Source organism: Leptonychotes weddellii, chromosome 1, assembly GCF_054177405.1.
Source record: "Leptonychotes weddellii isolate Sample4059 chromosome 1, ASM5417740v2, whole genome shotgun sequence".
Taxonomy (NCBI): Eukaryota; Metazoa; Chordata; class Mammalia; order Carnivora; family Phocidae; genus Leptonychotes; species Leptonychotes weddellii.
Genome location: NC_138369.1, coordinates 6,098,641 through 6,123,792, shown reverse-complemented (window position 1 = coordinate 6,123,792; position 25,152 = coordinate 6,098,641). Strand labels below are relative to the sequence as shown.

At 59.3% G+C, this 25,152-nt stretch overlaps 4 protein-coding genes and 2 non-coding genes across 8 annotated transcripts; 2 read left to right on the top strand and 4 right to left on the bottom strand.

Annotated features, from left to right (window-relative positions):
- The first annotated feature begins 247 nt into the window (after positions 1 to 247).
- On the top strand, positions 248 to 4,475 carry EIF3G (eukaryotic translation initiation factor 3 subunit G). Its single transcript, XM_006746599.3, has 11 exons — positions 248 to 364; positions 504 to 550; positions 1,041 to 1,124; positions 1,230 to 1,318; positions 1,456 to 1,515; positions 2,398 to 2,502; positions 2,596 to 2,785; positions 3,537 to 3,644; positions 3,742 to 3,878; positions 3,964 to 4,070; positions 4,348 to 4,475. Exons 1-11 carry the CDS (start codon positions 345 to 347, stop codon positions 4,361 to 4,363), a joined length of 963 nt encoding a protein of 320 aa, XP_006746662.2. The 5' UTR covers positions 248 to 344; the 3' UTR covers positions 4,364 to 4,475.
- Positions 4,470 to 11,649, bottom strand: LOC102746523 (peter pan homolog). Of its 3 annotated transcripts, none has more exons than XM_006746598.3 (13): positions 11,541 to 11,649; positions 11,276 to 11,446; positions 10,668 to 10,769; positions 10,423 to 10,473; positions 10,154 to 10,324; positions 9,218 to 9,294; positions 8,917 to 9,024; positions 8,691 to 8,814; positions 8,514 to 8,592; positions 8,282 to 8,411; positions 8,039 to 8,205; positions 7,876 to 7,956; positions 4,470 to 5,839 (listed from the first exon to the last, which is right to left on the bottom strand). In XM_006746598.3, the coding sequence occupies exons 1-13, from the start codon at positions 11,556 to 11,558 to the stop codon at positions 4,755 to 4,757; spliced, it is 2,364 nt and encodes a 787-aa protein (XP_006746661.2). In that variant the 5' UTR covers positions 11,559 to 11,649; the 3' UTR covers positions 4,470 to 4,754. The 3 variants fall into 3 exon arrangements, with proteins under 3 accessions (XP_006746661.2, XP_030873259.2, XP_030873260.1); XM_031017400.2 differs by having other exon boundaries at positions 5,426 to 5,839; positions 7,820 to 7,956; XM_031017399.2 differs by lacking the exons at positions 7,876 to 7,956; positions 8,039 to 8,205; positions 8,282 to 8,411; ... (7 more) ...; positions 11,276 to 11,446; positions 11,541 to 11,649 and adding an exon at positions 7,094 to 7,748.
- LOC115936707 (small nucleolar RNA U105B) lies at positions 9,097 to 9,176 on the bottom strand. The gene has a single exon (XR_004072103.1). It is a non-coding gene; the product is annotated as a small nucleolar RNA U105B (small nucleolar RNA).
- Positions 10,537 to 10,623, bottom strand: LOC115936706 (small nucleolar RNA SNORD105). Its single transcript, XR_004072102.1, has one exon. It is a non-coding gene; the product is annotated as a small nucleolar RNA SNORD105 (small nucleolar RNA).
- Positions 11,650 to 13,198: 1,549 nt separating the features above from the next.
- Positions 13,199 to 19,914, top strand: ANGPTL6 (angiopoietin like 6). Its single transcript, XM_006746595.3, has 6 exons — positions 13,199 to 13,638; positions 16,170 to 16,758; positions 17,455 to 17,632; positions 18,189 to 18,376; positions 18,458 to 18,728; positions 19,486 to 19,914. Exons 2-6 carry the CDS (start codon positions 16,177 to 16,179, stop codon positions 19,674 to 19,676), a joined length of 1,410 nt encoding a protein of 469 aa, XP_006746658.1. The 5' UTR covers positions 13,199 to 13,638; positions 16,170 to 16,176; the 3' UTR covers positions 19,677 to 19,914.
- Positions 19,432 to 24,447, bottom strand: SHFL (shiftless antiviral inhibitor of ribosomal frameshifting). Its single transcript, XM_006746596.3, has 8 exons — positions 24,169 to 24,447; positions 23,579 to 23,702; positions 23,334 to 23,383; positions 21,871 to 21,909; positions 21,554 to 21,703; positions 21,027 to 21,130; positions 20,748 to 20,902; positions 19,432 to 20,174 (listed from the first exon to the last, which is right to left on the bottom strand). Exons 1-8 carry the CDS (start codon positions 24,187 to 24,189, stop codon positions 19,948 to 19,950), a joined length of 870 nt encoding a protein of 289 aa, XP_006746659.1. The 5' UTR covers positions 24,190 to 24,447; the 3' UTR covers positions 19,432 to 19,947.
- Positions 24,448 to 25,152: the final 705 nt, after the last annotated feature.

Here is a 25,152-nt window from a genome sequence, read left to right as displayed (position 1 = left end):
AGGAAAACTCTTCCCAGACTAGGAGGACCAACCTTGATTTCTTCAGCTGCAAAACGAAAATGATAATTTCCTCCTCACAGCGTCTGGCATACAGCAAGCTCTCAATAAGTGAGCTTTACTGTTATTAGTACATTTTAATTTTTCTAAAAGGTAAACGGAATACGGCTCCGCTCAGCCTGAGTACCAGCGCCCCGCAGCTCCCACAGCCGGCACCTCCACCTCCGTCCGCAGGGGGCGCTGTGGGCGCTGCTGCCGGGCTGCTCTAGGCGGCGGCACAGGAAGTCTCTCCTCCCCCCACTTCCAGTCTCGGGCCCGGGCTCGTGCTGCGTGGAGAAGGTTTGGGAATGCCGACTGGAGATTTTGAGTGAGTCGGGGGTCGCGGAGCGAACTCTGGGAGGCGGTTTGGGGGTCCTGGGGGGGTATCATGGGGCCTGGGTGCGTCGGGGCGGCGGGGGCTTGGCCTCGCTGACCGAGGCTTCCCCTCTGCAAACTTGTCTTTGCAGTTCGAAGCCCAGCTGGGCCGACCAGGTGGAGGAGGAGGGCGAGGACGGTGAGTATACCGGGTCGTCCCAGGTCACCGCGGCCAGTCCCCAGGCCGGTCACTGCCGCCTGCTCCAACCTGGCACGGCCGTTCGATCCCGCATCCCCCTTCACGGCCACCCTCTGCCTGGCGCCATCCTCCCTGCGCGCTAGCCTATCGCCAATTCCAGATCTCCGCTGGCCAGTCCCTCCTCCCCCCATGCCATCGCCCAGTCCTCACAGTTGCTCCGGGGAGGAAGTTGTAACAGCCTGCCTCCCGCCTTTATACTGGCGCCGGGTGTCTTTATGGGCTGCCCATCGCTTTCATCCTTGCCACTGCTCGAGCTTACTGCAGCCCCGCGTCCTGGCACGGCTGTCCCAGGGCACTTCTTCGCCAGTCCCCAGCCCTTGGTCCCGCCTCCCTCGGCCGCTGGTGTGGGCATCATCCCAAAGGTCCCTTCATTTTAGCTTGGGAGCTCCCGCTCCTCCAGCTCACCCCTCCTCCCCCCACTCTCTCGTAGACAAATGTGTCACCAGCGAGCTCCTCAAGGGGATCCCTCTGGGCACTGGCGACACCACCCCAGAACCTGAGTTACTGCCGGGAGGTGAGTGACGACCTCTGCTCCGTTCGGGGCTGCCTCTCCCCAGCGGCACTCCCGCCTGGTCCCCATTACCCAGGGCTCAGTTCCGTCACCTCTTCTTTCCTCCAGCTCCACTGCCGCCTCCCAAGGAGGTCATCAATGGAAACATCAAGACAGTGACAGAGTACAAGATAGATGAGGATGGCAAGAAGTTCAAGGTGAGGCTGGGGGAGGAGGTGGGTGTCCTTGTGCTTGGGGGCACTTGGGCCGGGAGGGGATGGCATGTGGGTTGGGTTGGTTGGCCCCAGGAGCCTTGAGATACAGGAAGGCCCAGCCTCTCCCCTCCCATCCACAGATTGTCCGCACCTTCAGAATTGAGACGCGAAAGGCCTCAAAGGCTGTCGCAAGGAGGAAGGTGAGATCCTTCTCCCCTTGTCTTGGGAGCTGTCTCAGGGCTGACTCAGAGGACTTAGGAATCCTTTTTTTCTGATAACCTTTATTTTTGGAAGCGGGGTTTAAGACTTTGTCCCTGTTGTGTTGGGAGCACAGCTTAGGTTGAAGGGTTTTTGTGCTCTGTTGGGGATCCTGAAAAGTCCAGGGTGCAGAAGCTGGGTGGGCTTAGATTCTTAACTCCTTTCAGCTTGTTTACCTGGAGGAACAGAGCCAAGCCCTCCTCCCCTCAGGTGGTCATAGCAGCTACCATTTAACTGGGCTGTGCTTAGGAAGAAGCGATAGCCTTAAATGCATTTGGCAGTTTTCTCTGCACTTCCTCTGTGCCAGACCCCAGTGCCAAGTGCTTTGCAGGAAGTGTTCTCTCATCTGATCCCCCCTAGCTGTCCTGGGAGATGGGGAGCATTTGTGGTCCCCATTTTATAGGGGAGGAAGCTGAGGCCTAGGTTGTTTAACTAGCTCAAGGCCCTCACGGTCTGGGTGACCCCTGTGCACCCCTGGGCATCACTTCCTTGTGGGAGCTGGCCCAGCTACTTTCATGGGTCCCCCAGGAATTTTTAACTGTGGGGCTGTTTCTCCCTGGGCCTTCGTTCTCTCTTTTGGAACTTGGGGCTGAGAGCCATTTCCACCTCCTATGCCAGCATGAGGCTAGGAGTTGACACATGCTAGGAGTGGGACCCACTAGGGAACAGGAACTATCATTGTCACTGCTATGGGGGGCTTTTCGGGAGGGTGAAGAATATGGTTCAAGGCCCAGGCACCCTGAAGGGGGCTACTGTAGGTCTGGGGTGCCAGTGGAGGGGGTCCCACTTGCCCTTACCTGTCCCCCATCCCGCCCTGAGCCCAGAACTGGAAGAAGTTTGGGAACTCAGAGTTTGACCCACCAGGGCCCAACGTGGCCACCACCACGGTCAGCGACGATGTGTCCATGACGTTCATCACTAGCAAAGAGGTGAGTGGGGCAACAGGGCAGGCCCGGTGGCCATGATGGTGGTGGCCAGGGCGTGGCAACCTCGCTCTGAGCTTCCGCTGACCTCCCACCCAGGATCTGAACTGCCAGGAAGAGGAGGACCCGATGAACAAGCTCAAGGGCCAGAAGATCGTGTCCTGCCGCATCTGCAAGGGCGACCACTGGACCACCCGCTGCCCCTACAAGGACACGCTGGGGCCCATGCAGAAGGAGTTGGCTGAGCAGCTGGGCCTGTCCACTGGCGAGAAGGAGAAGCTGCCCGGAGGTGCCCGGGCCTGGGATGCGGCTTGGCAGGCCGTGGGGTGGGAGGGTTGTGTGCACCTCTGGGAGAGACCTTGGTGTTCGCCTGCTGTGACTGGAGCTGTCCCCGTCGGGAAGTTGCCATCTCTTACGTCGGCACCAGCCCTGCAAGGCTGTGGCTGTGGCCTGGTTTGTGTGAGAGCGTGAGACCGGCCGGGCTGGTGCTCTGACTGCCGGGAACGTTGCCCATCGTTCCTTGCTGGGGGCTGGCGGACCGTTCCTCTGCAAGCCTGTGTGTCTACACCGCGTGCACGTGCGACTTGCTAGCTGTGATTCTGCTGCAGACTCTGTGACCAGACTTGAGCGCGTCGTGTCTGCCACGGATGTGCCCGTGGCCCTGTGGGGGGGGGTATGTGTGCGCATGCGTGCAGACTCAACGCGTGGCCGCAGTCCACGTCCTCTGGTGTGATTTGCGGATAGTGGGTTGAGTCTGGGCAGTTCTACACCTGTGACTTGGCGCGCAGCACACGTGGCACCTGTCCCTGCCGTGTTCCTGCGTGTTGGGAAGCTGAGCGTTCTTCTAGACCTCAGCCCCGTGTCCCCTTGGATTGCACCAACCCGTGGGTTCTTCCTCTGACTTCCGGGATGTGACCCTTATGTCCCTGCGGCCTGTGGCTTGGTAGCTGGGGCCAGAGCTGCCGGCGTCCCGGGGGGGCGGGGGGGTCTGTTCCTCGTCTGTGCCGGGCGAGGCCTGACCCAGGTGCTTTGGCTTCCAGAGCTGGAGCCCGTGCAGGCCGCGCAGAACAAGACGGGGAAGTACGTGCCGCCGAGCCTGCGTGACGGGGCCAGCCGCCGCGGGGAGTCCATGCAGCCGAACCGCAGAGGTGAGTGGCGGGCGGCGCTCCTCGGTCCCGTGCTCAGCCTCCCCTCAGGGCCTGGTTAGTGCCGTTCTCTACAAGTTGCTGCTCCTCGCCTGTCTAGCCGACGACAATGCTACTATCCGTGTCACCAACCTGTCAGAGGACACTCGTGAGACTGACCTGCAGGAGCTCTTCCGGCCCTTTGGCTCCATCTCTCGCATCTACTTGGCAAAGGACAAGACCACTGGCCAGTCCAAGGTGGGCTGGGGTCGTGGGGGTCGAGGAGGGGGTCATCTGTCCTGGTTGTGCCCTGAGGGCCCCTGACTCCACCCCCCTCCCCCAGGGCTTTGCCTTCATCAGCTTCCACCGCCGTGAGGATGCCGCACGAGCCATTGCTGGGGTGTCCGGCTTTGGATACGACCACCTCATCCTCAACGTCGAGTGGGCCAAGTAAGACCTCTGCCGCCCCCCACCTTTCACAGCCAACACTCGGGTTGACTGTGGGCCCCACGGGGGTTTAATAGTCCCCAAGCCTGTCCTGAGGCATAGGTTATTTACGGTTTTCTTCTCGAGGAGGAGCTCACTGCTCATCTGGCTCTCTGTGCCCTGCCTGCCCCGCCCCCCATCGCGGAGGCCCCAGTTTATGTGGCACGGGGTCTCGGAATTCCCTTCGGGGCCTGGAGCCCTCACACTTGGCTGTCCTAACCACCTGTCTGTCTCTCTCTAGGCCATCAACCAACTAAGCCAGTTGTCACCTTTGCTGCAGCTGCTCGGCCCCGGCCCCAGACCTCATGGCCATAGAAGGTAGTCCCTGAGAGCAGGGGGCTCTCGGCAATAAAAAGGCTCCAGTTGTTACAGCCTGTCTCGTTTATTCGCACACGTCACCTGCTCTGTGGCTAGCAGGGCCAGCCCTCCCCAGGATCAGTGCTGTAGGCAGAAATTCCTGCCACTGTGGCCTGGGCACTCGCAGGTCCCCCAGCGGGTCTTTCTCTAGGGGAAGAAGTGGTGGTTCGGGGCCTGTTGGTGGCCCAGGGCCAGGGGTCTCCCGGGCGCTCGGCCCCCATTCTGCGGCTGGTCTCAGCGCCTTGTGAGGAGGTGATGGCGCAAACTAGGTCAGGTCGTGGGCTCAGGGGACTAGGGCCCCAAGGTCTGGGGAGTGGCTGTGACATGGAGGGGCAGGACTTGGCCAGAGCTCCCAGTGCCCTCCAGGGTGTGGCTCCCCCTGCAGCCGAGGCAGCTCTGGTGGCAGCAGCCCAGGCTGGGTGCCACAGCCATGTAGAGCAGTGGGTGGATGCAGATGGCCACAGGCATGAGGCCCCGCGTGACCTGGTGGCTCACGTAGGTCCTCCGGTCCAGTGCTGCTGTGGCCTCGGTCTCGTTGGCAAAGCCCGGGCAGCGGGCCCTCCAGCGCTGCCGGGCGTACACGTTGAGCACCTGTGTGACGTGGTAGGGCACGTAGGAACTGGCGTAGAGGGCCAGGCCACTGGCCACCAGCACTGCCACGCGCAGCTTCTCGGCTGCCGTCATGCCGTGGCTGCGCAGCACGGCCCGCCCGAGGGCACCATAGGCCACCAGGGTGAGCAGCAGGGGCAGGCCGCAGCCCACGGCTGCCAGCACCAAGCTGTAGGCTCTGTAGGCCTCGAGGTGGCCGTCATCCGCTGTCCCCAGGCACCTGGTGCAGGCCTGAGGCCTGGCCGCGGTGCAGCCGTCTTCCTCCGGCGGCTGCATCAGGCGGGAGAAGCTGAGCGTCGGCGCGGCCAGCAGGGCTGCGAGGGCCCAGCCGGCGGCGCTGATGGCCCAGGCGTGCTTGGGCCGCAAGCTGCTGCGGGTGAAGAAGGGGTGGACGATGCCCAGGTAGCGGTTTAGGCTGATGCAGGTGAGGAAGAGGACGCTGCCCAGTAGGTTGCAGGTGAAGAGGAAGCGCTCCAGGCGGCAGGCCAGCTCCCCGTACTGCCAGTTCTTGGGCGGGTAGAAGTAGGCGGCCAGCGGGAGCAGCGTCAGGGCATGGAGCAGGTCGCTGAGGGCCAGCTGGGCCGCGAAGACCACAGTGGGGTGCCATGGGCGCTGCTCCCGTGTGCCAAAGCGGTAGAGGGCCAGGCCGTTGCTGGCCACGGCCACCAGGAACTCCACCACCAGCAGGGGCCACAGAAAGCCTTCCTGGAAGCCACTGAGAATGCGGTCAACGGCTGCCGAGAAGTTGGTTGGGCAGGACAGAGCACCTGTGGGCAGATGGGGTCACCAAGGGAGCGCTGTCCCTCGTCACGGCTCTGGCCGCCCTCAGAGCCTCTGCCCTGTGCCTGGTTACAGAAGCCCTCTGGGGGCACACTTTCTCTGTCCCTGGCATGCCTGGGAGCCGGCACCCGCCACACTTTTTACAGAGGGAATTGGCCCAGGAAGGTCAGAAGCCGAGTCCTTTCATGTGATGGTGACTAAGTGTGCTCTGGGCCCTGAACCCTCAGGAAGTGGGGTCGCTGCCTTCACAGAGCACACGGGAGCCAGCAGTGGTAACCCGGCACCACCAAGCGGGGGCGGGTGGGGGGAGTCCAAGGGGGGCCCCAACCCCTCCGCGGCCCTCCAAGACTGGATGGATCAGTGAGTCTCACTGCTACCGACTTCAGAATCTGGCACAGCCTCCTGGTTCCTGACCTCGTCCCTACCTGCTCTCCCCACAGCCTCCCGTAGGGTGCCTGTGGACACCTGAGTCAGGTCACCTTCCTCCGCTCAGCATCGTGGCTCCCTCCTCACTGGCAGGAAAAGGCAGTGCTCACTTCTCCCACTGAGGGCCCCAGGAGCGACCGCTCCCTCTCACCTGCTTGCGCTCACCTCGGGCTCTCGGTGACTCACTCCCAACAGTCCTTCCCACCCTGGCTTTCTGGCTCTTCCTTAAGACACATTCCACCTCAGGGCCTTTGCATGGATTCTTTCTGCCGGAGTCACCAGCCCCCACTCATCTCCTGGTCTCTAGCCCCGAGAGGCCCGTTCCAACCCCTCTAACATCGCGACTGCACCCCGCTGCCCCCAATTTCTGCAAAGCCCATACTTCCATCTGACCGCTGTTAAGGAAAACGCCGAGGAGAACGTCTGAGGGGAGTGCCCTGCTGCTGGCTTCCCAGGGCCCAGAACAAGGCCTGGGACTCAGCAGTGCGGAGGAGAGCAGAGAACCGGAATGGATTCCCTTCCATGTACCAACTCCACCTCAGCTGCGGGTAAACAGCCTGGTCTGGTCTGGGCAGCAGGCTCCGAACCCGGGCAAGATGCATGTGCCCCTCCCCCACCCCAGGCTGCTTGCCCAGCCACACTTCTGCCTCCCGTCTCATCTCTGCTCTGGGAGGAAGTCCCTGTCCAGACGTGATTAACTCATTCCCCTCCACCTCCTAGGAGCCAGCTGCCCCCACCCTCAGTCCTGGGCTGAGCTGCAGGGGCCAGGCCCCAGGACCTCTGGCTCAACCGACCCAGCGGCGTCTGCTCCTCACCTGAGGTGGTGGCGGCCATGGCCCTCATGCCCTGCCTCTGGGTCCACTGCCCACGCCGTGCTAGTCCCCCGTCCCTGAGTCGCCAGCGTGGTGGCTGGCTGGCCCCTCCCCTCCCCGCAGCTCCACCCTCCTCCCCTCAGTACGAGCAGCTCTGCCCACAGCCAGTACCAGTCCTGCTTCCACCACTTCCTCTTCACACCCTGCCCTCCAGAGCGGACCAGTTACAGGCTTGCAAGTAAACCTGGGGTGTGCTGGGGGCCGTGGGGGGAGTTGTGCTGGGGGCCGTGGAGGGGGGTGTGCTGGGGGCCGTGGGGGGGGTGTGCTGGGGGCCGTGGGGGGTGGCGCGGAGGGGCCCCGCACGCCCACTGCTCAGCACGGGGGAAATGGACGCAGGTTTGGGGCAGAATCCCGTCCAATTCCCAGAGACTCCCGGCCCCGAGCCTCTCTGGGCTTTATACACAGAACTCCAGATCTGCCCATTGCAAATGCAGACTCAGACTTACGGGAAATCAGTCATTTACCACATTTACCACAGTGGGAGGTTGGGAAAACGGCTCCTTTATGAAAGGAAACCCAGGGTTGCACCTGGAGGTCCAGGCAGAGTCTTGTGGGCCCCAATTTGGGGCATCCATCTGGTGCTCCAGCTTGGCTTCACACCGCTTTCTTAGGTGGCCGTGCTTGGCCTCGCCTGCGGTCCCAGGCTGCTCCTCTGTGTCCCAGCTTGGCCTGGCCCCGCTGTGGCCTGCCCTTGGCCTTTGGAGGCCTGTAGTCGGTGCCTTGACCTGGCCTCCGCTCCCTTCCTTGCTGCTTCTTGCCTGGGGGCCCAGCAGGCCGTCTTCGTTTGGCTGCCTTCGGGAACATGTCTGTGGAGAGAGACGGTGTCCAGGCCACCAGGGCACAGGGACAAGCCCAAGGTGTCCAGCTGCACCAACCCCTGCCACATACCCTCATCGGGCTCCTCTCCCACTGCCTGGCGGAAATATTCGGCTTCGTCCTCCTCTTCCTCCTGCTGGCCAGCCCGCTGTGTCTCTGGGGAGACACCGGGGTCCTCAGCATCGCTATCCCCATCGGCCCCTGCCCGCGCCCGCTTCATGCCTGCCAGGCTCTTCTTCCTGGAAAGGGGTGGCAGTGAGGGTGGGAGCCTGCACCCGGGACCCTGCCCCGCCAGCACAGCCCACTACCACACACTTGTGGGCCTCCCGCTGCTCCCGCTTGCGCTGGACATCCTGGGCCTGCCGGGCCTGCCTCTGGGCCTTGAGCCGCAGCTTCTCCTCCTTGGCTGCCAGGATGGCCTGCAGCTCCTCCTCTGTCTTGTGCACTGAGCAGAAGAGAGAGGTCACCACGATCCAAGTGTGTTCCTATGACCCACCTCTGAGGGCCTCTGACTCCCAGCCCCATGGCTCGCCAGCCCCGTTCTCACCAAAACTGTGGAACAGCACGTTCCCCTCCCCCACACCCTCCTGGATTTTGATGAGCTGCAGCGTCAGCCGAGGCCCAATCTGGAGAGACAAGGGGAAGAGTCAGTTCTTCATCACGGCTGGGGGCTGCCAGAGGAAGTCACCTCTGCCACTGGGCCTGCCCTGGGGCTGGGCCTCACCTCAGTGAGCCGCACGGCGCTCTGCTGGGCCCGCATGTTGCCGCGGCCTGCCACAGCCTGGGGCAGCTCTGTAATGTTGTGCTCCCCATCCGGCTCCGCCTCGCTCTCCGACAGCCCAGCGCCCCTGTGCAGAGGACACACCAAGGTCAGCAGGGAATCGCAGGCTCCTGGAACAGCTCTGGGGTCCCCAGGACTGCAGTGAGCTCCCGCCCAGTGCCCTCCTCACGTGGCCAACAGCTCGCTGATGTCCTGCAGACGGCTCATGTTGGGGAACTTCTCCTGTAGAAGCTTCTTCATCCCACGACTTGCGCCCACAGGAACGACTTTGATGCTACTGCAGGAGCCAGGGTGTGAGAAGGGGCATTAGGAGTCGAGATTGGAGGTCAGCTCTACCCGCCTACCCTTTCCACAGTGCGTCAGAGCGTTTACTTTGAGACTGAGCAATCACAGAGCCTCAGCTGGAGCACCGTCATCAGCCGCATGTGAAAGCCACCCCCGCCCCCCCCCCCCGCCGGCCCAGTACTCACTAATGACGGAAATCTAGCTCCTGGGAGTCGGGATTGTAATTGATGAGAAGGCAGCGCTTGATGGTGTTCAGGTTCACCTGGAGGAGAGAGGCGGGGGGCACTGAACCATGTGAACCACCCACAGGATTCCATGTGTGCTGAAGCCATGGCCATGCTCCAGAAATCTCCCAGCCAAGGGGTGTGGGGTGCTCCTAGCCGTGCTAGCAGCTGTGGGGCCTGACGGACTGGCTGGGGTGCTGGCTTGAAATCCTGGTTCTGAGGCCCATGTAAAGCTATCCACACCCTACTCCTGGATGATCTAACAGCCTCATTTGAGACCTGCTGCTGCCAGGGACTAGGAGCTGGGGCTCTGGAACTAGACAAGTTAAAAAATCCAGTCCTGGGGCAACTGGGAGGCTCAGTCAGTTAAGCGTCTGCCTTCGGCGCAGGTAATGATCTCAGGGTCCTGGGATCGAGTCCCCACATTGGGCTCCTGGCTCAGCGGGGAATCTCCTTCTCCCTCTGCCTCTGCCCTTCCCCCTGCTCCTACTCTGTCTCTCAAATAAATAAATAAACCTTAAAAAAAAAAAAAGGCATTTCACTCTACCCCCTGTATCTAACCTCAGACTAGACTTCACCTCTGTTGGCCTGTTTATCTGTAAAATGGACTCACAACACCTACCACACTGCTTAGACCAACACTCAGTGCACACTCCAGAAACAAAGGACCCATCAGCATCATTTTCCATCTTCCAGAGAATAAGGCAGCTCGTAAGGGAGCCCCTTACCCCAGTGTCACAGAACACATGAGTGAGATTGGCCCTCAGGGGCTGGAGCGCTCAGCCTCAGTGCTGGGAGGTGAAAACCGAGCAAACAACCCAGGGGCCTATGTGCGGTACCTACTGTACTGTGTGCCCCATCCCCCCGTTATGTGCCACCACACCAGGCTCAGCTCACCTTGTGCACATTGATGGAGGGGAACAGGTTCTGGAACATGGTGGCCATGAGCTTCACGTGCATGCCATGGGGCCCGAAACTGTTGAGCACCAGGAGGGGCGGGTGGGCAAACTGCTGCTCGTGCATGCGGTGTCGGCGCAAGGAGGAGACGACATCACGCACTAACGTGTACTGCAGGACAGGGTGACGAGTGTGTGCTACGTGTGGTTGGCACCACCCCCAACCTATCCTCCACCCCACATGGCCCTCCTACCACCTCCAATCCTTACCTTGTTGATCTGGAAGGTCAAGGTGGGGCCTCCTGGGAGGCGCATCAGCTTCTACAGAAAAAAGGATTGGTGAGAGTCGAGGCGGGCATCCAGCTAGGGAGGAGGGAGTGAGAACCTCTGCTCCATCTCTTCAGAGCGTTTACTTTGAAGCCAGAATCATGGCAACTCAGAGGCGTATGGGTTCATCATGAGAGTTGGCGGAGCAGAGGGCAGAGAGGAGAGGAGGGCTGTGGGTATTAACTCACAAAGTATATGTTGGTCTCGGTTTTACTCAAGATCAGGAAGTGTGTGACCCCAAGGGGCCCAGCCACTGCCACACAATCCTTCAGAGTGTTTTTCTTTCGTATCTGAGAATTGCAAAAACAAAATGGAAGGATCATAAATATCTCTTCTTGAGCAAAGACTATAACCTAAGCTGTTATGCCCTTTCTTGCATTTAATTTTCCCGAGAAAGAGAAGAGAGGGGAGTGGAAGGCGCCTGACCTCTAGAACTAATCAGACTTGAATTTGTCCCTTGTTTACTGTGCATCGCCCAGTCTGCGGAAGAGCCAACTGGGCCCTGCGACGTTAACTTTCTCCCTTCAGGCCTCTGAGAGAGGCCACATTTCCACCCTAGCTTTGCTAACCCGAGTCCCTTAACCACCAGCCTTAGGCATCCAGCCAAGCCCCCAGCTGACTGCGTTCATCCGCGAGCCCTCGCTGCTGCTCCACAAATCCCTGAGAGCTAGGGACGATGCTCCCCATAAAGGTCCCTTTCTCCAGCCGAGCCACGCGCGGGTCCGCGGTTGAAGCCACCTCCGCAGCCACGAAGACGGGGCCCATGGCTAATGGAGGCGGGCTGGGTGGTGCAGACCTGCAGGCGGGTGGCGGTCAGGGGCTCCATGACCCGACGCAGGTCCAGGCTGAGCTGCCGGACGCCGCGACCCGCGCGACCCCGCGCGAACACGAACGAGTGCGGCTGCGCGGCGTAGGCCTCGAGGTTGCGGAGCTGCGCCTGGGCGCGCGCACGCTTCTGGTGCCGGGACTGCGGAGGCGAAAGGCGAGCGGTCAACGCCACAGCCGCCGTGGGGACCCCACGAGCCCCGCCCGCCCCGTCCCCCCGGGCCGCCGCGCCTCACCCGCCCAGACTGCCCCATGCCGCCGATTGCTCCAGCAGGACCCTTCTGCCTTGTGCTTCCGTCGCCGCGCCGCTTACTTCCGGCGCCGGCGAGGTGACCACGTGAGGCGGCACGCGCGGTGACGTCACCAGATGGGCATGCGCACCAGGTAGCGGCAGGCAGGAATCCGCGGAGGGGTTGCTATGGAGATACCTGGTGCTTGTTTCTACGGAAACCGGGCGGGACTAGCGCCTCAGGCAGGCAGCTCGGGCTTCGGAGAAATGAACCGTGGGTTCGAATCCTACCTCGGCCCGTTTACCCCAGCTGAGCGAATTTGAGAGCCACTTTATCCACCCCAAGGCTCCCACAAGTATCCTAAAGTGAGGATGGTAATCATTTCTCTGACCCGCGAATTAAAAAAGATGATGTATGCACAATGCGTGGCACACCAGCACCAGGCACTTGGGGAACAACCAGAGAAATGGGTAGAGCGTGGCAGTTAGGTATGTGGGACCCCAGCTCCTGAGGGCCAGCTGTCTTCCCTGGAGGTCCTGTCTGCGGCTGAGAGATGGAAAGTCCACATCACCTTCTGGAAACTTAGGGCAAGGCGGGCGCTTTGTGAATAACTCACCTCCTCCCGGTTTCCGCTCAAAGCCCCAGTCTTGGCCTCAGGCCTCTGGCTTCTTCCCCAGAACCTTGGGGTGGGGGAAAGGGACGCCCCCAACGTCTCTTTCCCTGTCCCATTGGTTTCCTTCCCCCATATGCTTCCCCTCCCTCAGCTGTCTCCCCTCCCCCATTTGCTTCCCCTGTCCTGGTTCTCCTCCCCAATTCTTTCCCCTCTTCCCCCCTCTGTCTTTCCCTCCCCATCCCTGTCTTCTTCCTATCTCTGTTTCCCTCTGCCACAGCTTTGTCTGTGCCATCAATTGTCTCTCGCCTTCAAGTTTTGATCTCTCCTGTCTCTGTGTCTATCCCCATTTCTCTCTTCTCATCCCTTTTCCAGACTCCCCCTGTCTCTGTCCATCTCCCTCATGACTCTCCCCTCCTCTGTGTCTTGGACTCTCTCCCCCTTCTGTCAGTCCCTCTCTATGACTTACGAGGTTTCTTCTCTGCTGCCAATGGAGGAAGCTGGAGGGGGCTGTGGGTGGGGGGCCAAGGGGCCCAGTGTCGGGGGGGGGGACCAAGCCCAGGCCTGGGGCCCAGCCTGGCAGCCTCTCTGAGATCTGGGACGACCATTTCCTCTTTCAGCCCGGGAGTCCACTCGGGTTACGGTAGGAACTGGGCGAAGGAGACTGCTCCCTGAGAGTGTGTCTGCAGGTCGGTGAGGCCTTTGTGCAGGTGGGAGACCCTAGTCCAGGCTCTGGGGGCCTCTGCGTGAGTCTCTTTGTACCTCTGAGAAATGACTGCATGGTTACTTCTGCCTGTTTTTGTCCCTGCATGATCTGGCCTGAGGATGTGACGCTGTGTGTTGGAGACCAATGGGAACATGTGCACTGTGGTGGGCAGGTGGGCGGGTGCCAGGGGCTCACTGTACACCCAGTTAGCACCTCTGTGCTTGCCAGTGGGAGACCCCGTGTGCCTGGGTGTGTATGTGTCTGACACGCAGAACAGATGTACTCCACCCACAGGGTATTTTCCTTTAAGTCTCGGTCGTGTGTGTGTGTGTAGCCATATTTTGAACACACAGTTGCTGTGGGAATCTGTGCTGTTTCCAGTTGTGTCTTTATATGTGCCGCTGCCAGGCAAATCCGCAGACACACACACAGACTAGTCTCCCGGGGCCTGCAGCCTCCCACGCTCTGTGCTCCGCTGTGGGGGGAACGTCCGGAGCGCTGACCTGTGTTATCAGGCTCTGGTGGCCTGGGCAGGGGGATCTGGCAATTCTGGCTCAGTTCTCATGCGGGAAATGCTAAATATTTACAGTTGGAGCTCCTGGACTCAGCACACAGCTCTAGTCCCAGGCTCTGGGGGGACAGGGGTGGTTACCAAGCCTCCTCCCTCCTGCTCCCCCACCGGCCTCTCCCCATACTCACTCAGAGGCTTCTGCTGGACCTTCGGCTCCTCCTGGGACTTCTTGTGCCTGCTTCGCGCCTTGCCAGACTCAGGGTCTTGGTCCTGAGAGGTGAGAGGGCAGGAGGGCAGGAGGGCAGGGGGAGGCTGATTTTGTCTGTTTGGAGACCTGGGCTTCCCCAGGTTGAGATCCTGGAAGGCAGGGGATGTTGCACATATACAATCTGCCTCCAAGGGGTGTGGTCCATCCCTGTTGTGGGGGGCCTGGTGTCTTCAAGGAGGGGGCAAGGAGAGCTCCTGCTTGGTGTGCGAGTATGAGAGTGCTCATGCCTTTCTCCAGCTCAGACTCCTCTGGGGTTCCCACCTCATTCAGGGTAAAACCCAGGTCCTCTTGAGGCCCATGAAGCCCTGCCCATTTTGTCCCGTTTCCTCCTCGCCCTCACCTCCTTCTGCTCTCCCCCTTGCTCACTCTGTTCCAGTCTTACAGGCCTCCCTGGTGTTCCTTGGGCACATCAAGCAAGGTCCTAGCTCAGGGTCTTCGCATTTGCTGTTCCCTCTGCCTGGAATGCTCTTACCCTTCTCTCTTTGCTCAAGTGTCATCTTCTTAGTAAGTCCTGACCCGTCTGTGTAAAATGGCCCCTCATCCCAGGACTCCTACCCCCTTCCTTACTTGAGTGTTCTCCTAAACACTTATCACCCTCTGAACTACCCACCATCTGCTTTCCCCACCCGAATGTTGGCTCCATGAGGGCAGGGATTTTTTTTTGTCTCTCTTGGTCATGGCTGTGTCCCCATTGCCTGGAACAGCTCTCGGCACACAACAGGCACTAAAGGAGTGCTTGCTGAATGTGTGAACAAGGCAATGTGCGTGACAAGGAAGACCCCGGGGCACCCCTGTGTGGCCACCCAGGATGTCTGGCTTTGGACACAGTGGAACTTGGGGCATATGGGGGTGATGTGTGGACACGTGAGACATGTTCTGAGTGTGGGCAAGTGCATGTGAGAGGCATGTATGTCTTTGCCTGAGAGGCTGCAGGTGGGCGAACCCCAAGAATAAAGGCAATGGGGGCCAGGGGTAGGTGGCCTCAGTACATGCCCTCAAGTGAAGATACTTGTAGGAGCTCACCTATGTGAGCTGAGAACACTTGGGAGGGTGTAGCCGACCTGGGGCATGTAGGTGTTGAGGGGTGTGTCAGTGGCACCAGGCACTGAACAAAACCCAGACTCAGCCTCTGAGAGCTGATGTTTCGGTGGAGGAATTCAGATAATAAACAATGGCAAACAAATGAGGCAATTTCAGAGTGACAGATGCTAAAATGAAAAAGTTGGGACTGTGATAGGGAGTGTCCAGGAGGAGTAACACTAAATGGGGTTGTCAGGGAGGGCTTCTGAAGAGGGGACAGGTGAGCTAAGACCTGAATAAAGAGAGAGGGGGAACCATGTTAAAATTCTGGGAAGAATGTTCTAGGGTGAGGAAACAGCAAGTGCAAAGGCCCTGAGGCAGGACTGTCCCTGGTGTGTTTGAGGAGCAGCAAGGAGGTCAGTGTGCCTGGGACAGAGTGAGTGAGTGAGCGGTGAGTGGGAGGGAGAAGAGGGCAGGGAGGGGACGGGAAGAGGGTGCAGAGCTTGTGGGGCACAGGAAGACTTGGGGTTTTGCTCTGAGTGAGCTGGGGGCCATGAGGGGTTCTAGGAAAGGGAGAGACATGGCTTGACTCTGGCAGCTGTGGGATAAACAGACCAGAGGTTGATGACAGACAACTGGAGGCCTGGGGGGCAGCTGCTGTAAGGAAATACAGATGGTGTCTTGAGCTGGGATCACGTTGGAGGATGATGACTGTGGGGGATGTGGAGAAATTCAGGGTCTAAACAGAAGGGCTGACAGGCCTGGCTAGTAGGTTGGATCTGCTGTGAAGAAAGAGAGACAGGGATGATTCTGGGGTTTTGGTCCGAGGACGTGGGAGATGGGGTGTCTGCTATTAGACTGAGTTAGTGAGACTTACCTCTCACCCCACCTCACTTCTTCCCACCCATTCTCCCTCTGCTTCTGCTCCAGCCTCCCAGAAGTACCTTTAATACACCAGGAACCGTCTAGCCTCAGGGCCTTTGCATTTGCTGTTCCCCCCGGCAGGGATGCTCTTCATCCTCAGACATCCTCATGACTTCCTCCCTCACCTTCTTCAGGTGTTTGTTCAAATGTCACCTCCAGGACGTCTTCCCTCCTTTCAAATTGTGGGGACCTAGGTCCCCACATCTCTCCGCTGTTTTACTGCTATCTCAGCACCGTCTAATACACTCTATTAACCCCTATAGTTTATTTACTTTTATTTTGCCCATCAGGGCAGGAATTTTTGTGTTTTGTTCCCTACTGTATTCCCTAGAACTGAGGCTGGCACACAGCAAGCACTCAGTGAACGTTTGTTGAATGAATGCACGACATGCTGTCCCGCAGGGCGCCTGGGACTCAATGGACAGGCCAGGGTGGGATCCCATTTGGGCACTTCCAGATTGGGGGGCGGGGGGGTTCGGGGGGGGAAACGAGCCTGTGTGGACCTGGAGCAACGCAGGTTCGGCCCAGCCTGAGAGCTGGGGGCCCAGGCTAGGCTCCCGGGGCTCCCCTCCTTCCCGTTCGTCCCCTGACTGCAGGTCGGCCATGTCGGCGCCACCGCTGCGCACGCTGCAGCTGCTGCTCTTGCTGGGTGCCACGTGGGCGCGGGCGGGCGGCCCGCGCTGCACCTACACCTTCGTGCTGCCCCAGCAGAAGTTCACCGGCGCCGTGTGCTGGAGCGGGCCGTCGGCCGCGCGCCCGGCCGCGGAGGCCGTGAACGCCAGCGAGGTGGCGGCGCTGCGCATGCGCGTGGGCCGCCACGAGGAGCTGCTGCGCGAACTTCAGCGGCTGGCGGCGGCCGACGGCGCGGTGGCGGGAGAGGTGCGCGCGCTGCGCAAAGAGAGCCGCGGCCTGAGCGCGCGCCTGGGCCAGTTGCGCGCGCAGCTGCAGCACGAGGCGGGGCCGGGGCCGGGGGCGGGGCCAGTCCCGGGGGCGGAGCCCGCTGCGCTGCTGGCGCTGCTTGGGGAGCGCGTGCTCAACGTGTCAGCGGAGGCGCAGCGCGCCGCCGCCCGTTTCCACCAGCTGGATGTCAAGTTCCGGGAGCTGGCGCAGCTGGTCACCCAGCAGAGTGGCCTCATCGCCCGCCTGGAGCGCCTGTGCCCGGGGGGCACGGGCGGGCAGCAGCAGGTAACCTCTAAGCTCGCCGGGAATCGTAGTCACTTCCTGTGTGCAGCATTTGTAAGACGGGGCTCCTGCGACCCCACGCGCGGCCTCTGATCCGCAGTTTTGAAAACCGAAAAGCTCCAAAACCCAGATTCCTACCTCTCCTCCCACAGCTCATTTGGGTCAGAACGCGACTGGTGGCTACCTAAAATCTTCACTTATCCGCTTAATATAAATATTCGCAGAGCCTGTAATCAAGCATATTATTATGTGAAGATCAAAGAGCCATGTTATGGAGGTGTTATGCGATATAAATATCTGCCCTGTGTTACTCTTTCTAACTGCTGCCATATTATCCTTAGTTCTGGAACATGGCTGGCCCTAATTTTGAGTAAGATTGTTGCTCTGTGACAACCCACACCTTACAGGGCTGTTGGGAAGATTCTAATACTCATTGTTGGAGGTACTCTCATTATCCCTACTTTACAGAAAAGGAGTGTCAGAGGCACAGATCAGTTCAGCTGTGAACACCAGAGTGGGAATTTAGGCCCAGTTCTGCTCTTGACAGCTAGAGTTAGGCTTTGGGGAGTATCAGTTCTAGGGCTGGGACATGCCCTTGCCTGATCTCCCACCCATCTGGGTGTTGGGAAGAGTTGGGGGCCCAGCGTCTTTTCAGCTGAAGGCTAGTGCAATCACATCTGAGTCTCTTGGTCACCCCAGATCCTGCCACCACCCCTGGTGCCTGTGGTTCCTGTCAGTCTGGTGGGTGGCACTAATAACACCAGCAGGAGGCTAGATCCAGCTCCAGAGCCCCAGAGAGACCAGACCCTGAGACAGCAGGGGCCCTTGGCCTCTCCCATGCCTGCAGGGCACCGTGCTGTCCCCACCAAGCCAACAGGTAAGATGAGGGCAGGGCTGTTGAGGGTGTGAGGAGCTAGGGGATTCCCAGGGCAGTGTGGATAGAGGGAAATAGGAGCCAGGATTTTAATGGCAGATTTCTCTCATGGTAAGGAGACGGGGGGAAATGATGCTTTTATCCTGGTGATGGAACAAGGAGCTATGGCTCTCATTCTGATAAAGACCAGAATTCTTACTGGGGTATGAAAACGGGAAAGGAGGTACTTTTCCTTTGATGAGGGGACAGGGAATTTAGGACTGCCTATTGGTGAGCATTTAAGCTAGTTCAGAGTATCATGTTCAGGATTTCTATTCTGGTGAGATTGTAGAGCCCAGATTTAAGTACCCCAGGCTCCATATTTGCTGTAGTGAGAAAAGAATGAACTAGAATCTTAACTCAGGGAAGGAAATGGATATTGGGGCTCTTATTTTGGTCAGGGAATGGGAGAGGCAGGACTGCTATTCTGGCGAGGGGATGAGATGAGAATCAGGACTCTTCTCCCAGTAAGGGGTTGGTTGGTCCAGGCTGTGCCTTCCCCCTATCTCTGTACCCACAGGTCCGTGGCAGGATTGTGCAGAGGCCCACCAGGCAGGCCATAGGCAGAGTGGTGTGTATGAGCTGCGACTGGGCCGGCACGTAAGGTCAGTGTGGTGTGAGCAACAGCTGGAGGGTGGAGGCTGGACTGTGATCCAAAGGCGGCAAGATGGCTCTGTCAACTTCTTCACTACCTGGCAGCACTACAAGGTGGGCGTGGATGGGTAGGGGCAAGGCTGGGCAGAGGGTGGGGGACCTGCTTCTGACCTTCTGACTTCCCTGTCCTGCCAGGTGGGCTTCGGGCAGCCTGATGGGGAATATTGGCTGGGCCTGGAACCTGTGCATCAGCTGACCAGCCGTGGGGACCACGAGTTACTGGTGCTCCTGGAAGACTGGGGAGGGCGTGGGGCACGTGCCCGTTATGATAGTTTCTCCTTGGAGCCTGAGAGCGACCACTATCGCCTTCGGCTTGGCCAGTACCATGGAGATGCTGGAGACTCTCTTTCCTGGCACAATGACAAGCCTTTCAGCACCGTGGATAGGGACCGAGACTCCTATTCTGGTAAGGAGAGCTCTTTTTCTGGTGGGGAGTGGGGATGGGAGGTGGGACTCCTACGGAGGGATGGAAAAGAATGAAAAGGAGTGGGGTGAAACTTCCCTCTGGTGAGGATCAGGGTAAGCAAGAGAAGAGAGGAGAGGACTTTTATTCTGGTGAGGGGATGGAGAGCCTAGATTCCTTCTTTGATGAGGCAAATTCCTTCCTAATAAGAGAAGATTCCTGGGGCGCCTGGGTGGCTCAGTTGGTTAAGCGACTGCCTTCGGCTCAGGTCATGATCCTGGAGTCCCTGGATGGAGTCCCACATCGGGCTCCCTGCTCGGCAGGGAGTCTGCTTCTCCCTCTGACCCTCCCCCCTCTCATGTGCTTTCTCTCTCTCAAATCTTTAAAAAAAAAAAAAACAAAAAGAGTCAAGATTCCTGTTCTGGTAAAAGGCAGGGTGTGAGAACGAGGAGTCTTATTCCAGAAAGGAAGTAGGTAACATTCCCCCCCCCCCCCCATAAAGGTAGAGCTCCTGGTTTTCAGAAAGGGTGGAAAAGGTGTAACTTGTACTTTGGTAGGGCGATAGGGAAGGAATTAAAGCTATTACTCTAAAAAAGAAAATGGGGCCAGGGTTCTTACTCTGGGGAGGAGAGAGAGGATCGAGGTTATATTCAGTAAGAGTGAGAAGGGCCAGGGGATGCCTGACAAAAGCCTTGCACTAGTGAGGCAGTGGTAGAGGCTTTTATTTTGGTGACAGGATATGGGTTTTCTCGCCCCTCAGGTAACTGTGCCTTGTACCATCGGGGAGGCTGGTGGTACCACGCCTGTGCCCACTCGAACCTCAACGGCGTGTGGCACCGCGGTGGCCATTACCGCAGCCGCTACCAAGACGGCGTCTACTGGGCCGAGTTTCGTGGCGGGGCTTACTCTCTCAAGAAGGCCGCCATGCTGATCCGGCCCCTGAAGCTGTGACCATCCGTCCGTCTGTCCCCCAGGTCCCAGGGGACATTTGTCAGCAGGAGCCCAAGTTGTCCTGGCCACACTTGCTTTGTGACTTAGCAGGGGCCACATCCCACAGTCTGTCCTGTTGTCCCCCTGAAAACGGGACCCAGGAGTCCCCCTGCTGGCATCTCAGACCCAAATGGCTCCAGAAGGGTGTTTAGATCGCAGTTTGAGCTCATATTTTATAACAACACAAAATCTCCACAGAGTGTGTCTGGCTTGCATCTGCCCCTGTCAGGGGTCACTCCCTGTGCCCACCCTCCTCCTCCTCTTCCTCTTCCTCCAGTTCCTCCTTTAGGTCCTCCAGGATGAGGTTGTCCAGGCCTTCCACGAGGCCCCCCTGGCTCAGGCAGGTGGCTACAGTGGAGCCACTGCTGATGTGGGGGTTGCTGGGGTGCAGGACTTTGGGCAGGTGGTTCTGCTTTCGGCTCTTGGGGTGTGCGCAGGACGTCCCAGGCATGTGGGGCTCTGGGGAGGGAGAGGTTCTGAGGCCACGGAGCTTGAGGCCACCTAAGACTCTGGGGGCAAAGGGGCTGCAGCCACGGGGTGTTCTGGAGAGGGGAGGGGCCTGGGCCAGAACTAGAGGAAACTCAGAGATGAAAAGTCACAGGTGTTGAAGCCATGACAGACCCAGGGACATGGGCATCGCCTGAGACTATAGGACATAAAACAGGAACCGAGAAGAGACCACGGGGCAGAGGCCGAGGCCATGGAACATTGGGGTGAAACCACCGAGCCTCAGGGGCAAGACCACAGAATGTGGCTGATGGATATTAGGTGGATATTAGGAGGGGCAGGGTCTTGGGTGGCCTGGTGTTGGTGGCCACGGAGACTGGGGGCGGCCATGGAAGATGCGAAAGGAGGGGCTGATGCCATGGGATGAGCTAAGTGGCTCTGGGGACCGAGGCCTTAGGAGGCACGTGGGAGAAGCAGGCAGGGACCTTGGTACGTAAGGCCCCAGAGGCGGATGTCCCAGGAGTCAAGGTCAAGTAGACTGCCCCGAGTTGAGGGGAGGTCATGGGGGACATGCCAGGCCCTCACCTCGCCGGTTGTAGCAATCGGCAGCCGAGCAGGAGTGGGTGTGGGTGCTGCGGCGGTCGGTGTCCCGGTCCCAGCGTGGAGGGAGGATCCGTGTTGGATACACGGGGAAGCCGCACCCGTAGCAGGGGGATGAGGACCCCATCTGTGCCCAGCCCCTGGGGGGCGGGCAGGGCCGTGAGGGTCCAAAGGTAAGGCCTGGGCCAGGGTGGGGCCAGGGCAGGACAGGGCTGGGGTGGGGTGGGGCAGGGCAAAGGGCGGGGTGGGGGTCAGCACCCTCACCGGAAGTTGTGCCGACACCTCGGGCAGTGGAACTCAGCCACACCCCACATCTTGTCACATGGCACTGGCTCATAGCGCTTTCGGCATTTCCTGCACCGGGACACCTGGGTGTGTAGAGTGGGGAGCAGGCTCGCTGTCAGAGGGGCGCCCCAGGAGCTCGAACAGTGGCCGCAGTGGGAATAGGTACCCCACGGAAATTGGCAAACACTACAAATCTGGGGTTCTCCCGCCACCTCCCTGCACTAGCTGGGCTACTAAGCATTTACCAGAAGCACACCACTGATCGGGGGTTCCAAATCCAGACCTGGGATTGTGGTTTTGGGGTCAGGTTTGATTTCTGGGGCAGCTGTCAAACTGTGGAGTCAGAGGTCGGGCTCTGGGGATAAGGGTGGAGCTGGAGGGGCAGATGGATGGGGTCCCAGATGGAGACTGAGCTCTGAGACTGCAGGTCAGGGGCTGGGCTCTCGGGGGTCGATATTCTGAGGTCAGAGGTGCGGACACTGAAGTGGGGGGGGTCAGGTTATCACCTCCTTCCTCTGGGGTACGCGCCGCCACCAGACATGGTCACAGGAGGAACAGGCAAACTGCCGATCCACGGCGGGAATGAGGTCTTCCTGGGCGCGTTGGAACATGCGGAGGTTGGCTTCTGTCAGTGGCAGGAGGGAGGTCGCCACATCCTGCACAATGGGGACAAGAGGGTGTCACGCCTCCTCCGCGAACATAAACACATCAGCCCTCTTCCCTCTACATATATGTCTCCTCTCCTCATCCATGGATGCCCTCCACTCTCCCCCATGGATGTCCTCCTCACTCCACCTGCCCCTATCCCATACCTTGGACTCACCTGGATGTCCTGGTCCTGCTTCATATCCTCTGGTGGATCCTGGGTGGAGACATCAGGGGCAGAAACTGGGGCTGCCGCTCAGACCTCTTTTTACCATTATTTGCTGGGGTGGGGCTCCTGGACGGGGAGGCAGGGTCCTGGCCCCATATGAGTAGGGAGTCCCTAACTCAGGAGCAGCTTATAGAGGGCAAGGTGCATGGCCCCAGTTATCCTCACAGTCGTCTTGAGGGGGGGCACACCTATTATCCCCACTGCTCAGATAAACTGAGGCTCTGAGCAGGAAGAGGGGTTGCCTGAGATCACCCTGAGTGAGCATGGCCGAAAAGGCCTGGACCCCATGCTTTCCTTCCTGCTGGTAAATGCCACACACTTGGTGGCATTGTGACGGGTCGCCTCTTTGAGTCCATGCTGCTTTAGGCTAAGTGCTTGGGCTCTGGATTCAGATAGATGCAGGTTCCAATCCAAACCACTCCCCCTGCATCCCGAATGAGGAGGATCTCAGAGCGGCGCCACGGTTGAAATCCCAGTTGCCACCTGCTTTCTCTATGAACCTGGCAGGTGACTTCGCCACTCTCCATCTCAGTTCCCTTGTCTGTAAAATGGACATGATAAATAACAGGACCTGTCTCAATGGACCAGGAAATTCAAGGAAACCCTACTGCAGGGGGAGTGCTCACTTTCCTGTTATTATTTTTTTCTTTATTTTAAGTAGGCTCCACACTCGATGTGGGGCTTGAACTCATGACCCTGAGAAAGAGTCGCATGCTCCCCGCCAACTAAGCCAGCTAGGCGCCCCTCCCATTATATTTATCATACTCTTTACATGTGTAAACGTAAAGAATACAATACATACCTTATATTCTTTAACAACTATAGGGGGGGTGCTTTCAGGCAGGTGAAATCCATAGTGCGCTGGCCACCAAAGTCATTTAAGGGGTAAAGTAGCCATGTCGTACCTGTGCCTAAAAGCCTTTCATTCATTCATTCATCACATGGGCTCCCTGCCCCTCTCTCCTCCCCCATTTCCTGTTTATCCTAGCCTGTTTGCGTGTTCCTTTGCTCACTCTGTTCCCTCTTCCAGGAAGAACCTTCCCAACCCTCTCCTCCCCCCACCCCCCACTTCCCTGAATTACTTCTCCTCAGCCTTAAAGAGCTGGCATCACCCCTTCCAGGAAGGCTTCCCTGACCTCCCGGGGTCCTCTATAAGGACACTAATCCTGATTTGTTTCACTGCCTAGTTTCATGTCTCTCTCTCCCACTTAATATTACCCACAAGTAACGAGCAGTGCCTACAGTTTGCAGTCTCCCTGGTCGGACACATGACTGAAAGGTGAGTAAGTCAATGTGGATCATGAAGTGGGGACTGGTGGTGCACAGAAGGGGCTCATCATGGATCCGCCAGGTCCCTTTTGTCCCCTCTCCCCAGCTACCCCATCCTTTGACGGAGGGGGGGGGCAGTTTACCTGGGCATCCAGGTCATTACTCAGTTCCTGTCCATCTTGCTGCTTTACCCCTGGTGGCAAGAGTAAGTGTAAGTAAAAGGTCCTTGAAGGATCTTGTGGGAGTTTCAGGGTTCCCCAGAGCCCCTGTATAGACCCTCCTCAGGAGATGATCTCAGCGTCTCTTCCTACTCTTAACGCAGACCACACCTCCTCTGCGCGCTCCCGGTTCCCAACCCCTACCCGGGCCGGGACCCCAGCCGGCTCACCGTACACGATGGAGCGCCCCACTCCCGTGTGGTCGCTGCCAAATTTCCTCATCAGAGTCCCCGCCTTCTTGGAGGATACCTTCCCATGAAACTTCTCCCGGAGGCGCCGGACGCTTTTCTCCAGCTTGGGTGGGCAAAGGGGGGTTCCGATCGAGTAAGGAGGGGAGCGATTGCCCCTCCTCCATCTCCAGGCATCCTTCTCCCATCCTGAACTTGACCCTTGGTTTTGGCCTCCTCCTCCACCCCCATCCCTCTACGGCATTTCCTGGAAAAAGCCAAAGTCCCCACAGGGTATACTGGGGGAGGGAGCGGACTGGGGCGAGCGTCCCAAGCTAAGGGAGGAGGCCGGCCAGGTAACCCCTGGCCTCTGACCCTTGACCCTGCAGCCCCCGCTTTTCCTCGAGGAGGCCGCATATCATTCTGGGGGATGTGGCGGTCATTCTCCTTCCGGGGGGGGCGGCCGAGTGCCAGCCAGGGGGAAGGTCTGGGCTTCGGATGGAGTCCCCAGAAACTGCGAAGCCCCTCCGCGCCCCCGGCCCCTCCCCGGCGCCTCTCGCGAGCCCCCCCGCCCAGCCGTAGCCATCTCCTACCTCCACACCTTCTTGAGACATGGTGGCGGCGGCGCAGGCTCCCGCGAGGGTCCGCACTGCGCGCTCGGAGCCGCCTTACCTGGGCGCGCCCGCGGGTCCAGCGGCCGCGCAGGGCAGGGGGCGGGGCCTCCGGGCGGCCCCGCCCTTCCTTCCCGGCCCCCTCTTTCGCTTTCGATTGCCGGGGGTGACGGGTGGACGGGGCGCTCTGGCTCCGCCCGGGCTCCGCCTCTTGCTCTTGCGCCCCAGACCCGGGCGGGCGCCAGGGGTCTGCACCCTGCTGCGGAGCGCGCGGACCTCGGGCGGTGGAGGCGGCGCGGCCTCTGCAGTCGGTCACATGTCCCCACGCTGCGCGGGGTCCGCGTCTTCACGTCCCTCGTGGGGGCGGGGCCGCATTGGAAGGCCGCCGCGAATCTCCGTGTCCCTCTCAGCTCGCGCTCCCCCACTTCATCGCTCTCCCTCCTCCGCTCCCTCGGGAATCGGGCACAAATTAGGACCTGGGCCCCCTGCTCGCTCTGAGTCTCTTACGCGGCTGCGTCTCCTTTCCCAACCTCAGTTTACTCGTCTGTAAAATGGGGATGCTACAGTGGCTACATCTTGGTTATGTGTGTCTGCCAGGATTCGAGACCTGGGGTAGAGCGCGTACTAGCACCTGGCATATGGAAGGCTAACTAGTCACTGGGCCAACCTACTGCGTGCCACAGCCAAAGGAGCAGGTAGTTGGGCGAAGGGGAAGATGCTTGTTAAAAATAGAAGTTACTGGTCCCTAGCAGTCTGGCAGCAGCATGTAGTCTAGGGGTTCCTGGGAATCTGCACTGTAAATCGGAAGGTTGAGAATCCTCTTGGCTAGCACAATTTTTTAATTTTTTCTAAAGTAGGCTCCACGCCCAAGGTGGGGCTTGAACTGGTGACCCTGAGATCCAGAGTCACATGCTCCACCCACTGAGCCAGCCAGGGGCCCCTATTACATAAAGATATTCTTTAACA